The 16638-nt window shown below is 57.5% G+C and overlaps 2 protein-coding genes across 2 annotated transcripts in view; one reads left to right on the top strand and one right to left on the bottom strand.

Moving 5' to 3' along the window:
* The window catches only part of LOC128849082 (heterogeneous nuclear ribonucleoprotein C-like), a 42322-nt gene extending 33685 nt beyond the window's left edge, over positions 1-8637 (top strand). The window contains exons 3-7 of the mRNA XM_054049457.1: positions 1-51; positions 2700-2848; positions 3597-3719; positions 4228-4385; positions 5750-8637. Coding sequence (XP_053905432.1) covers positions 1-51; positions 2700-2848; positions 3597-3719; positions 4228-4385; positions 5750-5788 — 520 coding nt within the window. The 3' untranslated portion in view covers positions 5789-8637. The remainder of the gene's footprint in view (positions 52-2699; positions 2849-3596; positions 3720-4227; positions 4386-5749) is intronic.
* Positions 8638-15006: 6369 nt separating this feature from the next.
* Positions 15007-16511, bottom strand: EXOSC6 (exosome component 6). The gene has a single exon (XM_054049089.1). It carries the CDS (start codon positions 16482-16484, stop codon positions 15669-15671), a length of 816 nt encoding a protein of 271 aa, XP_053905064.1. The 5' UTR covers positions 16485-16511; the 3' UTR covers positions 15007-15668.
* Between the last annotated feature and the right edge of the window lie 127 nt (positions 16512-16638).

Below are 16638 nucleotides of genomic sequence, written 5' to 3'. Positions count from 1 at the left end.
CAGTAACTGTGACCTGGACTATGAGCTCTACAGGGACGATTTCCCTTACAGGTGAGCGATGTCTGGCCCCTGGGCACTGCCAGCTCTTCCCCCTGTGGTGTTTCGAGGGGGGAGGCTGATGAAGTGCTGTGATTGAATTCCTTTCCCCCTGTATCCCAGCTCTGAGTGGCCAAGTTTCATCTACCTCAGGGTACGTCTCCGGTGCAGAGGAAGAGCTGATTGCCGCATGGGCTAGGCACGCCCGTGCCAGCGTTAAGCTAGCTAGTGTGGATAACAGTAGTAGTGTAGACGTGGCAGCTCAGATTAATAACCTGAGCACAAACCTCCAGGGGAGCCAGGCTGCGCCTTTGGGTTGCTAGCCCATGCTGCCACTTGGTCACTATTGCTGCCCATGCTAGCTAGAGGGAAGTAACCTGGGCGTGCCTGGCCGCTGCAGTGACACCGTCACGTGCCGTAGACCCGACGTGTCAGCCGGTGCCTGTCCGCTGCAGTGACGCCGTCGCGTGTCGTAGACGCGACGTGTCAGCCGGTGCCTGGCCGCTGCAGTGACACCGTCACGTGCCGTAGACCCGACGTGTCAGCCAGTGCCCGTCCGCTGCAGTGACGCCGTCACGAGCCGTAGACGCGACGTGTCAGCCAGTGCCCGTCCGCTGCAGTGACGCCGTCACGAGCCGTAGACGCGACGTGTCAGTCGGTGCCCGTCCGCTGCAGTGACGCCGTCGCGTGCCGTAGACGCGACGTGTCAGCCGGTGCCTGTCCGCTGCAGTGACGCCGTCACGAGCCGTAGACGCGACGTGTCAGCCGGTGCCCGTCCGCTGCAGTGACGCCGTCACGAGCCGTAGACCCGACGTGTCAGCCGGTGCCCGTCCGCTGCAGTGACGCCGTCACGTGCCGTAGACGCGACGTGTCAGCCGGTGCCCGTCCGCTGCAGTGACGCCGTCACGTGCCGTAGACGCGACGTGTCAGCCGGTGCCTGTCCGCTGCAGTGACGCCGTCACGAGCCGTAGACCCGACGTGTCAGCCGGTGCCCGTCCGCTGCAGCGACACCATCACGAGCCGTAGACGCGACGTGTCAGACGGTGCCCGTCCGCTGCAGTGACTCCGTCGCGTGTCGTAGACGCGACGTGTCAGCCGGTGCCTGTCCGCTGCAGTGACGCCGTCGCGTGTCGTAGACCCGACGTGTCAGCCGGTGCCTGTCCGCTGCAGTGACTCCGTCGCGTGTCGTAGACGCGACGTGTCAGCCGGTGCCCGTCCGCTGCAGTGACGCCGTCGCGTGTCGTAGACCCGACGTGTCAGACGGTGCCCGTCCGCTGCAGTGACGCCGTCACGTGCCGTAGACGCGACGTGTCAGCCGGTGCCTGTCCGCTGCAGTGACGCCGTCACGAGCCGTAGACCCGACGTGTCAGCCGGTGCCCGTCCGCTGCAGCGACACCATCACGAGCCGTAGACGCGACGTGTCAGACGGTGCCCGTCCGCTGCAGTGACTCCGTCGCGTGTCGTAGACGCGACGTGTCAGCCGGTGCCTGTCCGCTGCAGTGACGCCGTCGCGTGTCGTAGACGCGACGTGTCAGCCGGTGCCTGTCCGCTGCAGTGACTCCGTCGCGTGTCGTAGACGCGACGTGTCAGCCGGTGCCCGTCCGCTGCAGTGACTCCGTCACGTGTCGTAGACGCGACGTGTCAGCCGGTGCCTGTCCGCTGCAGTGACTCCGTCGCGTGTCGTAGACGCGACGTGTCAGCCGGTGCCTGGGAGCGGCGCCAGGGCCCTGGGGGAGTAGGCGCTCTGCCGCCGGGAGCTGGGCTGGCACCCGCTGCCCCAGGAGCCTTGCAGCCAGGCTCTGTTCCGAGCTGTGCTGATTTGCACCGGCTGAGGATCTGGCCCCGATCTCATCATTAAGCCTTTATCTAATAGCAGCCGCTTAGCAGAGAGAGTCCCTGGGGATTAATGTTTCCTCCGTCTGTGCTGACAGTCAGTAGGCAGCCAAGTGCATTGGGGGCTGGGAGGGATGGTCTGTCTCTGCTGCACGACTCCTGGTAACGCTCAGGAGGGTAAAGAGCAGGGGGCTGCCCCTTCAAAGGAGCTGAAATCCCCCGGTGGTGCCAGGCGGTTTGGTGACTAGCCTGAGGGCACCACATTTCACCCATCCCAGAGCCACAAGGGCAGCTTGCCAGGACCCCTGCGCGGCACCGCATTGCCCTTGCCTGCAGCAGCGCTCATCGGTAATAGAGCAGGACGTCATGTCCCAGGGGCTGTGCGCTGTCTGGATCCCAGGGGCTGCTGTGGGCTGGAGTGTCCACCGGCTGCCCCGGGCATTCCTGCGCCGCTCCAGCTGGGCTTCCTTCATTCGGGGCTCAGCCATGTGCCTCTAGGCCCCCCACTCACTGACCGCCCAGGGGAGGGAGGAATTGAGCAGGGCGTCCCGACTGCCCCTGAGAGCACGCGCTGCCCTGAGGCGGGAGGGCTTGTGCCAGACCACGGGCCCCTGCTCCCCTCTGTCGCATGCTGCAGCCCGTTCTTGGGCATTCAGGCCTTGTGATTTCCAGGGCTAGCAGCTCCCTGCCCCCCACTCCTGCTCCCTGCTGGCATGAGAGGGCTCCATCCTCCCCACTCGTCCTGCAGACCCCTTCGTCCCCCGAGGACAGTGCAGTGCCTGTGACACTGCGCAGGGGATCATGCTAGGGGCTGTGTCTCCCCCTTGCAGGGTGTACGAGTACCAGAAGATCCCGCCCCTTATTAATCGCATTCCGGTCAAGACCAGACGAGCCCACGTGGGAGCAGGGGGCAAGAGCAGCCTGATCCCCCACCCGGGGCCGAGAGGCAGCAGCAACGCACCATTGGGTCGGACAAAGCGTAAGCGTTCCGGCTCGCGGGGGCGGGCGGGGGCTAACTGGAGGGGATGCTAGGGACACTGAGAGGATCGCTGCCTTAGGAAGTGGAGAGTGTCCTGGGGAGGGCGAGGCCCCAGGACAGCACGGCTTGGGCAGAGCGTGGCTCGGGGAGCACGCCTGGGGCGGGGGCTCCTCAACATGGCTTGCAGGAAGCACGTTCTCCATAGGAAGGAGCCTGCTGTCGAGAGCGCCCAGCTCGAGTAGCGAAAGAACTTCGCCTTTAAACAGGTTTTACAGGCCACTGTCTCCAAAACCTGCTCCAGGAAAGCAGCGCCTGGGCTCGGCTGCCTGGCGTGGGAGTGTGACAGGCCCAGCGTTTGCAAACGTAGGTGCCCCCGAAGCTGGGACCTTCCAACGTGCCAAGGGATTTGGGGAGCCTTGTGGAGGGGCCCTTAAAGGGGCCTGATGTTCCAGAACCCAGGCCCCTTCCAGGTGCCTCCAGGGGGGAAAAGTTTGGCCCAACTGCTGTGCATTTAGAAGAGGAAATACACAGCAGGTGCAAAGGGTGACAGGGACCTGCCCGCAGCTTGGAGGTTCAGACGGCAGCACCTAGCACGTAACTGATGCTTAACCACCAAGAGCTGAGTGTGCAGAATGGCTCTGAGGTGGGCCGCCCAGCCAGGCTGCCGGCCTCGCTGGGATCGCCCTCCCCATCACTTCCAGGCTAGGTCCGTCTCCACGGAGCTAATGGCCTCTCCTCCCTCATGCAGTGCGTGCCGAAGAGCTGCATTCCATCAAGGGAGAGCTGAGCCAGATCAAAGCCCAGGTGGACAATCTGCTGGAGAGTCTGGATCGGATGGACCAGCGGCGGGAGCGGCTGGCTGGGGAGAGAGGTGAGAGGAGCGGCGAGGGGAGGCTGTCAGAGCATTGGGTGTGCACAAGTAGGCACGTAGGCTGCTTGTGATCATGTGCCCCCAGATGGAGCTGTGAAGGCCCAGCATCCGGGCAGGAACCCCCCCCACACACACACAAGAGCGTACGCAGGGACGCCCCTGAACTGGTTCTGAGTACGGCTCCAGAGATGGCCTGGGGGCTGCAATGGGGCCCGAGCTGCACTGTGCAGAGAGGATAGGTGCAGCGCTAACCCGGCTGGTCCATTGCCTCCTAGGAACCTCCCCCGCCAGGCTTGCAAGTAGGACACTGCAGCCTGCTTCTTTGGGAGGATTCAGGGGTGACTATCGGGCTCCTGGCTGGCTGCCGCATGGCCCTGGAGTGGCTATCACAGACTAACAGCCCTTTGGCCTGGGTCATTTCCCTAGTGCCCTGTGAGCCCGTCCCTCCTGGGCAGAGCACAGAGCAGCCAGAGATCTCTGCTGTCTAGGGGCTGCTCTGATCTTGCAGGCTCCAAGGAGGGGGAGAAGAAGAAGAAGGCTCAAGTGAGCGAAGAGCCCTCGTACCCAGCGGGGGAGCCGCAAGGGAAGGAGAGCCCAGCTGCCGATGCGCAGAGCGACCTGAGGGACATCGACAGTGAGGAGGAGAGCACAGACACCGAGGAGACGGTAGGTCCCAGCAGAGCTGCTCTGTCCTGGGTAGCGCTGCCAACCGTCTAATCACACAAACACAAACCCCGCCCCTTCACTGAGGCCCCACCCTGCTCATTCCATCCCCCCCCTCTCCGGCGCTGGCTCTCCCCTACCCGCACTCACTTTCACTGGGCTGGGGCGGGGAGTTGGGGTTTGGGAGGGGCAGGGAGCCTGCCTTAGCCCTGCTGCGCCACTGGACTTTTAGTGCCGAAAATCTCCCGGTTTGGCTTCAGTAGCTTCCAGCAGAGAGCGCCCATTCCGGGAGCCTCCCAGCGAAACCGGCAGGTTGGCAGGCCTAGGCATGGGCCCTGCGTGGCTTAGGCAGGGAGAGAGCTTTTGGCCGCTGACTTTCTCTGGGCTTTAGCCAAAGGGCCCTCACTTGCCTGCGTGGGGAAATGTGCTGGGCATTCCCCTGAGCCACAGGAATGGCCATCTCCCAGCCCGTGTACCTCGGCCTGTGTCCCACCCCCGTCACGCCAGGCTCCCCTGCACACATCCAGCTGCGCTATGGGAGAGGGAGGGCTGCTGAGTGCGTGTAGCTGCTGGTGGGGGCGTGCGGAGAGACGGGCACTGAGGCCAGGGGCGTGGCAGTGTGTGTGCCGTGTGCCACGAATTAGTTCCTGGTTTTCAAGCTGGGGCCACCTGAGCTCAGAGTTGCTGGAATAGAGTTTTGGGAGAGGCTTGGCCTCCCTGCAGGACACAGATTGCCCCTGGCTGTAGCCCTAGCCAGCCAGCCCCCTCCAGGCCAGAGCTGGCATGCCCAGGACACAGACACTGTAAACACGCCTGGAGCGAGGAGATGCCCAGGGAGCAGGCTCCACCTGCTGCAAACAACCCTGCCACGGCGCCTTGACTGGCTGCATCCTAGCTGGGTGCCTTGGCAGCCCCTCCAGTGATACAGGTGAGCCAGTCAACGTGGCAGCCCCCCCCCAGGACACTCAGGAAATTAAAGGGAACAACACAGGGGCTGTTAAACAATTTTCTAACCAGCTGGCTTGTAACAGAGCATCATGATTTTGAAACAAATCAGTCTCATTTACTACTTTAATTCTTAAGACAAATTACTACTAACTTAATAAATCAGGACGCCTTTGTCAGCGAGTGGTACTGGGTATGCTTTGACTAACATTGTCCCAGACAGGTGGAGCAGGGCAACGAGGCCCTGCCATCTCCCTGCCATCACTGACCCACAGGTAGTCGTGTGCACACACGAGCAGGGGCCGTGCACAGGGATCCACAGGTAGCCATGTGCACATGAGCGGGACCGCACACAGGGCCCATGTGTTTTGGTACATGTGGCCGACAAGGATGAATAATGTAATGTAGTAATCTCTTTGCAGATGAAAAACCACACGTCAGACCCGGAGGGCAGCCAGTAACCGGACTGGGGCGCCACAGCCTTCCCCAGGTTGGCTAGCATTTCCTTTCCTGTGTTTGTATTTCTTTCAAGGCCGCCAGCTGGTGCCACACATGACATGAGTGTACCTGGTCTCAGCGCTAGCGCAACAAAGCCGTGTCCCGCGCCTCATCATTTCCACCAGCACCAGACCCCACCACACGGAGGGAAATCTCGGTGTTATGATTGTTCCTTTTAGCAGCGGGGGAAATGTAGTGTGGGGGAAGGGCAGGTAGAAAGCCCCCGAGGCGCTAGACTGTCTGGACCCTGGTGGCGTATTTAAGACCCATGTAGAAATCCAGGCAGCCCTCGCTTTGTCCGCAACCTGCACTGTTGGAACAAGAAGGTGTGTTGCTCTGTTGGTTCCCAAGCCATGCCATTGCTGTATGCAGCCCTGTGCCATGCAAGGGACCCACTGTCTCCCACTGCAGGGTTCCCCCCCCAGGCCCTACATCACCCCCTCCCGCTCAGGGACTAGCTCAGGCCACATGCAGCGTCGGTGCAGGATGGAGCTCCCGTCATTCCCTGTTTTTCCTGTGTGCCTCACTGTGGCTTCTTGCCCTGCCTCTGGGCCTTGATTGGTTGAGAGACGCCTGGTGCCACAGGAAAAACACTCTGGCTTTGGCCACTCTGCTCAAATGCCAGCTTCATCCGGAGCAGAACAGGGACCTCCTGGGGGACCCTTCCCATCGCCTGTCTGCGTGACCCACGTTACGGAGCTCAGTGAACCTTGCAATGAAGCGGTCCTAGAAAGAGCCAAAATGTCACCCACTCATGGCCGCAGCAGGCCGACGCGCTCGCCCAAGTCAACATTTAAGGCCCTGAGTTCTCGCTGCACCAGGTCGTTCAGAGCAGGATTTCCATGCCCCGATGGGATGGTCAGGCTCTTGCAGTCCAGCAGAACGAGCAGGGAAGCAGCAGGCATTTATTCCTTGCCTCCCACAAGGGCTAGCGCAGGGCTGCAGCGTGGTGACCCGCAGACAAAACGCTCCAGGACTAGTCTTGCTGCTTCCTTGTGGTGCTCATGGAAATCTCAACGAGGCAGAGCTCTGCTGGGACAGAACTGGCTTGTCAGCTACAGCTCGTACCCTGGGGCTCAGCCATGTCCCCAGCGTTCAGTCCCCCAGCCAAGGCTGCAGCATCTCTCCGAATCGCTGCTCGCTCTGCCGAGGCATGGCTGGTCACCAAGGGGGATCCCTCCCCCCCAGGGCTGCCAGAGTAACAAACATTCCCCCTTCTGTGGAATCACTAGGAAACCACAGAGCGAGAAATATCATTTCCATGTGCCAGGCCTTTTAGAGGCAGGCAGAGACAGACTCCCTGGCCTGGAGATTTTACATCTAAACCTCAAGGTTAGAGGACAGCACTGGGAGGCAGGTTTGAGCGCTACACCTAGCTCTGACACTGGCCTGCTAGGTAACCTTGGCCAAGTCACTCCACCAAGTCTCTTGTGCCTCAGTTTCCCCATTTGCGAAAGAGGGACAATACACAAGCCACTGCACAGGTTCATTGGGAGACTTTATCTGCTGACCTGTACATGAAACATTTGGACCTGGCTTCACTAGGGAAAAGGTGTGGTTAACCTATGTAACAATCCTAATGTAAACACGGCCATTGTTTTTAGCCTGTCTTGTGAGGAGGGGTATTTGTCTAGCTCCAGGACCCCAATGCTGTACAAACACCCAACATAAAGATGATCCGTGCCCCAGAGAGCGCACACGCCAAGAGCTGCAGCCAGGCAGCCGGGGGCACAAGGGACCAATGCCAGCACTGGTCAGCGGGACAGGCAGAGCGCCCAGCACTCCAGCAGCCTTGTTGTTGGCATCGCAGCAAAGGAGAGTTTTAAGGCAGGGTTGGAAGGGGTGGATAATGCGGCAGCTCCAGGGATGCTGACGGGGCACAGCTACCACGTGGGAGAGGCAGCCTGGGCAAGCACAAAGGGGCTGGTTTGAAGCTGTAACAAGTGGGTGATGGAGATTGGCCTCATGGTCTGGTCAGAGGCAGGCGCCAGCATCTCGCTAGTGAACAAGAGACGGTAGGTTGGGTGGGGACAGGCTGTGAAGGGCCCCAGAAGTAGGACAAAGGCTTCCTTCCATTTGATGTGCTAGAAAGGGAGGCTGGTCATAGCAAACACGAGGGGGGAGCCAGTGGTTCACGTTGACCAGCTACAACTTGCCTTGTCTACACTGGGATTTTAACCCAGGTTAAAAATACAGCTTGATTCCTAGTGAAGACACAGCCTTTGAGACCCACAAATGGAAAGGGCTTCAAGTGCTTGGTACTGCCATTACGTGGATGCTGGTAACAGCCCAGGGCCTCCTCGCCCAGGCAGTGTGGCTGAGAAACCGCCATCAAGCCAGTGCCCCTCCGTAGCTGTGCAGAGCACCCCTAAGAAGCTGTCGCTGTTTGCAAACTGGATAGCTTTGATTTTCCACTGGCTCAGAAAAGGTTTTTCCTTTAGTCTCACATGGCTTCTCTCTACCGTGCTATGTGATATGGTTCAGAGTCACTTCCTAGGAATTCCATGAGCAGCTTTACCAGAAATAAAAGAGGAGTGGGATTCTTTTCCCAGCAGGCTGATTCCTGCTACGTGAACAATGACATGCCCGTGCTTTGGGTTGTTTCACCTTCACCCAAAGAACCTGTATTCCCCCTCTGCCCCCATACTACTGTGTTTTGGAACAATTGTAGCTCCTTTCCGTGTCCCTCATTTCTAGGTAGTCTCTCTCACGCTGGTAGGAAATTGTGTCTGTATTTCTAATTTGCTCTGGAAAAAGAGTGTATTTGTGTTGGAAGGAAAAATAATAAATTTGTATTTCTTTTCTCTGGTTATTCGGGAGTCTGATGCTTTGATTTTCACATTGGAGAGAGAACAGCCTTTGTCCAACTGCCATTAGACAATGTCCCGGTTCTGGACTGCAGGGAACTGCTAGATTGGGTTTCTATAGCACCCATCTAGCCAAGTATTCTAGATGCCCAACACCACGAGTAACTGACTCATGCCAGCTCGAATTAAAATCAGCAGTAAAATCACCATGCCCCACGCCAGACCTCTGGGAATAATCTTGCTGTAAAAAGGGGACCATGGAACTAGCTGCCTCCTACAGGGAGGAAATTATGTGGCCACAAGCCCCCAGACTTCTATGGCTGCATCCCCTAAGGCCTCCGGAAACAGGATTGTGTGGCTAGAGAGAGAAAGGTCACTTGGACACAGCCCATTTCAGATGTTTGATTAAAACTAAACTCTTAATCTCTGCCTCCCAGAGGCAGTCGGGGAGTAAAATGAACGCACTAGTAGATAGGCAGAATCACAGCAATTAAGAGATTGAAAAGACTTATCGGCTAGGTCCTTAGACCCCCCCCCCCCCCCTGCTAACATAGGATTGTCCCTGTGCTATAGTATTTTGTGCATTGTGCAGTTTCATTGTAAATGGCTGACAGATGAGATGCTGGGAAGGTCATTACACAGGGAGTGGACTGCCCCCTTTCTGCACTAGAAGCAGATCATGGCTCTCATACTCTGGGTTTGTATAGGGCCTAGCACAAGGGAGACCTGATCCCAATGAATGGGGCTGGTTGGGAGCAGCGGTGTAAATTGGGAGTGGGAATCTACCTCCACCTGGGAGTTTGCCCCAGGATTTAAAAAATGCCGTCATGGAAGGAAGGACAACACTGGGACACTGCCCCTCCTCCACCCAGCCCTTGTGCAGGGCCAGAGCACTGCCTGGGCAGTTTTCCTCTGGCTTCCGTGGGGCCGATGGGGAATCAGTTTCAATACAGCTGCCCCAGTGACAGGAGCAGAACGAAGGGGTGAAAGGGTAGAGGACTTGGAACGAGGAGTGGAGGGCATAGAAGCCACACCACCAAAAGGCAAGCATACACCAGATGGAAATAAACCCAGGAGGAGCCCAAACAGAGAAGGGGGGAGAATGAAATGGCAGAATTGCTTCATTTTAGGGTGGAGAGTGTATCTGAGTTTCTTTCAGTTACCAGCCTAGTTAATTGTGGTAGTGAATTGGATTGGGAGGTGAAAAATACATCAGAAATAAGACATCTCTGCCTACAATGTCTGAAACCCATCTGAAAGGCGTGTGTGCAAATTCCCCTACAGACAAACATGACATCAAACTCATAGGCAAAAAACTGTGTATAGCTTTCTTGAGCCTGGAGAATAAAGACAGGATGGGTAGCATGATATCGAGTGCGATAGCTAGCTTCCTCTGCGCTACCTAATTGAGCTGAGAACATCTGCAGTTTTTGACCCAAGCAAGGAAACTTTTGTGCTCCGATAGTTTGTGTAGAAGTTATTTATTGCTCTAATTAGATGCTGTTCATTATCTCCCTTGTCCACCTATAACATTGTAAATGGCTCGCTTTGATTTGTTCATGTGTGACTAGAAACTGAGCTGGACCTACTCTGTTATGGAGATTTATGGACAAACTGTAGAGATGCCAGAGCTTACGGACAGAACAGACCATAGTCTGTCGTTACATTTTCTTAACCCTGACGAGCAGAGTGTCATTTTAGTGTCCTCTTCCTGTTTGCTCACTACAGCACAGCTACCCGCTTTCCACTGCTGAACTGAGAGAGGAAGAGTGTCCCTCTACCGAACCTTCAACATCCCCACCAAATGCCACTTGGCTCGTCACACCCTTTACCTCCCTCATAGAGGTGTTGTGAAGCTTAATTTCCCAAGGCCTGTGAAGTGCTTTGAGATCCTCCAGTGGACTGTGCTATGCAGCAAAGTTATTTATTATTTGTCTTATCAACTGGCCTTTCTGCTTCAAGAGGGCCATATCATAGTCACTGACCAAGGACTTCCTAGAACCCAGCCCCACCCTGAGGGAAAGGATTGGTCACTTCTCCATAGCACTATCTCCCTACATCCAGCCTTATGGATGGATCTATCCCCAGTCTAGACAGACTTTTAGAAGGCACAGTCAGGAGTACTAGCACATAAGGCTGGCCTATGTCTCTTTAGTTCACTTAACCCTAAGCTTCTCCAATTTACCTTGGTAAGGGACATTGGCCCTCACCTTAGAGGGGCTCCTCTTACCTCATTTCGTGCCACCTCTTGCCCTGCCACCAGTACAGAGGCCTTGATGCAGAGTGCTTCCAGATCAGTGTATCAGCTGCTAGGTAACAAACAGGTTATTAATTACCTTCTTCTGCCATATTTCCTAGCAACCATCAGCTGACTAATGACTCAAGAGCTCTCTAAAACAACCCTTACCTCAAAGCATTCTGCCTGGTGCAGCTCTGCTCGATTTCTGGTACCAGTTACAACTCGCCACGGGAGAGAAATTCAGACACTAAATCATCTTCCTTCCACCCCTGATCCATGTTCATCCACGGTACTCTCTAGCTTGTCTTCAGCCCAGAGCTACAACCAATAGTGGCTATAACTAAAGATCAGCAAACAGGCTGAAAGAGTTTTGCACAAGCCCACTCTATTACCTGCATGTCCAACCAATAATCAACCTTCCTGGAAGGCAGCTGTGACAGCACATAACTCCAGCCAGTATCAGACTGATGTCTCCCTCCTCAGCCCAAACAAAGCGTTTTATAAAGTTAAAAAGTCACCCGTGCATTCTACTTTGTAAGCCTTTGCCTGGGGTAAGTTAGTGTGCTGTTCTGCCAGTGAGAAATAGTTGCTAGATAAGAGAGGAAGGATGGCCTAATGGTTGTGTCATCATCCAGGACATCTGGGTTCAACTCCCTGCTCCACTAGACTCACTTAGGGCCAGGTCTTCACTGCAAAAACAGATGGTTTTTACACTGTGATTGCTACTCGAATTAGCTCCCTCCATGTAAAAGTCTAGGAGACAAAGCACAGCTATGTTTGTACCTCAACGTAGCTAGTCAAGATCAACCCAATACCCCTGCGCCATGGGGCTGACCTTGGTTAGTTACATCAAGGTAAAACTACAGTGCCTTACCTGCCATAGGATTTCACACCAAGATAGCTATCTCGATAGAAAAACACACCTTTCTTGCAGCGAAACCATGCCCTGTCTCTTGATAAGAGCACTTCCCTATCCCCTGGGGGGTGTTGTGAGGATAAAAATGTTAAATATTGTGGGGTGCTCAAATACTACTATGATGGGGGCCCATAAGTAAGAACTAAGAACAGCTATAATGAGTCAGACCAAAGGTCCATCTAGCCCAATATCCTGTCTTTCAGAAATGGCCAATGCCAGGTGCCCCAGAGGGAATGAACAGATCAGGGAATCAAGTGATCCATCCCATCGCACATTCCCACTTCTGGCAAACAGAGGTTAGGGACACCATCCCTGCCCATCCTGGCTAATAGCCATCGATGGACGTATCCTCCATGAACTTATCTAGTTCTTTTTTGAACCCTGTTATAATCTTGGCCTTCACAACATCCTCTGGCAAGGAGTTCCACAGGCTGACTGTGCATTGTGTGAAAAAAATATTTCCTCATGTTTGTTTTAAACCTGCTGCCTATTAATTTCATTTGGTGACCTCTAGTTCTTGTGTTATGAGGAGTAAATAACACTTATTTACTTTCTCCACACCAATCATATCCCCCTTAGTCATCTCTTTTCCATTTAAGGGAGATCAATAACATCTACACCTCTGCATAAACACTAATAGCTGTAATGCCTTCCCCTCTAGGACAAGACTCAAACCCAGCCCAGCTGTTACAATGTGCTCTTCCGTAACCATGGTGAAATTTGTTGCTGTCAATCCAGTTTCTAAAGCAAAGTTTTACGTAATTCCCCTTTTCCATGAGTAGAGGCTGATATGCACAAAGCTACCCTTTCCACACTAGAGGTGACCCCTATGGCTCAGAGCTGGAGAGCGGGCAGGAGGTGAAAACTAGCACTACCACTGCCTATACTCTATCTGATGCGTGGAGAAGTATGGATTTTCAGTCTGCAAGGCTGGGGACCTGGCACTTTTCACCAACACAGATTTCACCTGGAAAATGTTCCCATCAAAGGGCCATTAAAAAGGAGAGAATGAATTAAGATACTCACATAGATCAAAGTCAGGAAAAAGTGAACTTCACAGTAAGAAGATTTATTATCATATACAAATGTTTCCCATCTAATCAATTATCTTTGGTGGTGAATTACAAATAGGTCTTATATATGCACTGGATTTTACTGGGGAGTGGTTTCTGACTGTTGCACACATTTTAGTCACAAAGCATAAAGGCTACAGCCAACCCGTTTCATCATCATCACTTCTGTCTGGAACACATCCCCCAAATCAATACAATCCAGGGGTTGGGTGAGTTACACTATTACAGCACATTCGGCATGAAGGATCTCATTACCAATTCTTCCTATTGTGGGCAATTATTAACACTTTGAATGCAACAAGAAAAGAACGCAAATGTAAAGAAGCCCACAAAGAAAAAAAAAACTGCATTAGTACATGTCCATTGTATGGAGAATTTGAGTTGATTGGCACCTCTGCAAATTAAGCACTGACAGACAAAGAACCCCTACTGAGCAGAGTTGCAACCATAGAGGTAACAAGAAAGGGCCAGATCAAACCAAAATAATCACACTAGCATGGTTCCCTCCATTGTAGGGAAAGTGAAATGAACACCATGTAAAATGCAGTCTCGATTTTCAGGGGAAGAGTTAAGATATAATCAACAAATGTCACCAAGAAAAAAAAAAAATCACAGAAAAACATTTCAAACCATCTAATAAAACAGTTGTCTGCTGATCAGCAGTATTTCTTGCCATATCCTAGCAGTCAGTCAGGAGGCAACAGAAACCTTTTCAAATCTAAGGCAGGAGGGGCAGTTTTTTTCTGGAGCACACACTAAATACATTCGTACACACCAAAATATCAAGGAAGTGTAATCCTACCAATGGAACAATTGGACAGCTTCAAACTTGGCACAGAACCAACCACCTGCAAAACCCAGTTCATATCTCAGTGGCATCTGCTGAATTGTATTAACCATAACCATAAAGTACAAAAACCATTTCTATGATACTTAAAAACACACTTAAGAGTAGACAGTTGTATGGCGGACGATAGCTGCCATGGGCACGATGTGCCACTGGGTGTGGGGGACTTGCCCTAAGGTTTGCCACAGTTTCTATAACTTCTGCAGTGTTAACACCCATCTGTAAAGTCTCTTCTACAAGACATCTCCAGCTCACCCCACTCAGTACTGGAGCTGAGAAGAAAAGAAAAAAAAGTCCCTCCAGATGTTCACTCTCCAGATTCTGCCTCTCGTTTTCAGGCCCAATTACAGTTGAAATGTCCACAATTTTGCCATCATGCCAGTGCAGAATTTTCCTCAGGGCACGGGGGCTGGAAATGTCTATGATGTGTTCCCCTTGGTAGACCGGCCCCAATTCGGCTCACTTTTCCTTGCTGAGTGGAGCAGCCACAGCCTGGGGCTCTGGTCACACTGCCCCCTCCTTGGATCCCAGTGGCTTTCCCTTGGGAGAAGGTGCCGCTGCTCCGTGGATCAGTTACTCCGTCCCCTTAGCAGTCCAGCAGCAGGAGGGTGGGGTTGCGGCTCTGCCCTCCCCCTCCCCCCCAGCAGCGGGGCAGGTCTCAGCTAGCTTTGAGGGGGGGCTGCTGTCCTGCTCCCCAGCAGCGAGGGGGGACTGATCTCAAGTCACAGATTTACCACTGACACCCCCAGATTATCTCGGGGCAGGGGGGGGCTGGCCTGCTGGGACCCCCCCAGATTACCTCTGGTAGAGGCAGTGCTGCTGGGACCCCCAGATTAACTCTGGAAAGGGGGAGCTGGGCTGATCAGGCCCCCCAGATTACCTCTGGGAGAGGCAGTGCTGCTGGGACCCCCCCAGATTACCCCGGGAGGGGGGGCTGGGCTGCTGGGACCCCCCCCCAGATTATCTCTGGGAGGGGGGGCTGGGCAGCTGAGACCCCCCAATTACCACTGGGAGGGGGGCTGGGCAGTTGAGACCCCCCCAGATTATCTCTGGGAAGGGGGGACTGGGCAGCTGAGACCCCCCCCCCAATTACCCCTGGGAGTGGGGCTGCCCCATACCCTGCTCATCCTGGGGGCAGGGGGTCGGATCCGTTTCCCGGGGGAGCCGGGGGGCGGATCCGTTTCCCGGGGGAGCAGGGGGTCCCGGCCCGGGGGAGCAGGGGGTCGGATCCGTTTCCCGGGGGAGCAGGGGGCCGGATCCGTTTCCCGGGGGAGCAGGGGGCCGGATCCGTTTCCCGGGGGAGCCGGGGGGCGGATCCGTTTCCCGGGGGAGCCGGGGGCCGGATCCGTTTCCCGGGGGAGCCGGGGGTCCCGGCCCGGGGGAGCAGGGGGTCGGATCCGTTTCCCGGGGGAGCAGGGGGTCGGATCCGTTTCCCGGGGGAGCAGGGGGTCCCGGCCCGGGGGAGCAGGGGGTCGGATCCGTTTCCCGGGGGAGCAGGGGGTCCCGGCCCGGGGGAGCAGGGGGGCGGATCCGTTTCCCGGGGGAGCCGGGGGGCGGATCCGTTTCCCGGGGGAGCAGGGGGTCCCGGCCCGGGGGAGCAGGGGGTCGGATCCGTTTCCCGGGGGAGCAGGGGGTCCCGGCCCGGGGGAGCAGGGGGGCGGATCCGTTTCCCGGGGGAGCCGGGGGTCCCGGCCCGGGGGAGCAGGGGGTCGGATCCGTTTCCCGGGGGAGCAGGGGGTCCCGGCCCGGGGGAGCAGGGGGGCGGATCCGTTTCCCGGGGGAGCCGGGGGTCCCGGCCCGGGGGAGCAGGGGGTCGGATCCGTTTCCCGGGGGAGCAGGGGGTCCCGGCCCGGGGGAGCAGGGGGACGGATCCGTTTCCCGGGGGAGCCGGGGGGCGGATCCGTTTCCCGGGGGAGCCGAGGGTCCCGGCCCGGGGGAGCAGGGGGTCCCGGCCGCGCGGCTCAGGCGCTGGCCCCGGCGGCCCGCGGGCCCCCGGCCGCCCGGCGCTCGGCGGCGCGGAGCAGGCTGCGCCGCAGCAGCGGGTAGAGGCGCTGGCAGCCCTCCAGGCCGAGGCGCAGGGCCTGGGCCCAGCTCTCGGGCGCGCCGCCCTGCCCGCTGCCCAGCAGCCCGGCCACCTGGTGGAGGCCGGGCATGAGCGCCACGGTGAGGCGGGCGGCGGCCGCGCGCTCCTCGGCCTCGCTGGGCTGCAGCAGCCAGGCGCCGCCGGGCCCGGGCGCGCGGCACAGGCCGCAGCCCACCACCAGGTCGAACATCTCCACGCCCGCGTCGGCCAGCGCCAGGGCGGCGGCGGAGAGCGCGGCCGCCAGCGCCGAGCCGCTGTCCTGCAGCACGAGCGCCGTGAGCTCCAGGCGCGCGCGCGGGTAGCGCGCCAGGCGCACGGCCGGCGCCAGCGCCTCCTGCAGCGCCAGGCCCAGCTCGCGCTCGCGGGCGGCGGCGGCGGGGCCGGGCCGCGGGCGCGCGCCGCGGGCGGCGAAGGGCGCGCGGCGGAACTCGCACAGCAGCCGGCCGCGGCCCTCGGCCGCCTCCCGCGGCCCGCGCACGGCGCACAGCACCTTGGTGCCGCCGCTCAGCTCCACGTAGGCCGAGCCCTCGGCCTGGCTCAGCAGCCCGGCCCGCGCCAGCAGCGGCCGCAGCGCCGCCGCCTCCCGGCCCGGGGCCTCCGCCTCCGCCTCCGCGTCCGCCTCGCCGGGCGCCGCGTACAGCAGCGGGGCCTGCGACTCCTCCGGGCCCGGCACGCGCCGGTGGTCCAGCGCCATGGCGGCCTGCGCTCGGGGCGGGGCGGGGCCGTGCCGGGGGCGGGGCTGACCCTGTTCCCGCAGTGCCCCGGGGTAGGATGTGCGGGGCCCGCCCCTGGGGGGAGCTGGGGCCCAGGGCCTGGCCTGCGGGTGTTGCTCCCTTGCGGTGAGTTCA

This window comes from Malaclemys terrapin, chromosome 14 (genome assembly GCF_027887155.1).
Source record: "Malaclemys terrapin pileata isolate rMalTer1 chromosome 14, rMalTer1.hap1, whole genome shotgun sequence".
In the NCBI taxonomy this organism is placed as follows: domain Eukaryota; kingdom Metazoa; phylum Chordata; order Testudines; family Emydidae; genus Malaclemys; species Malaclemys terrapin.
Note: the sequence above shows the minus strand (reverse complement) of the source record. Positions and strands in the feature narration are given on the sequence as shown.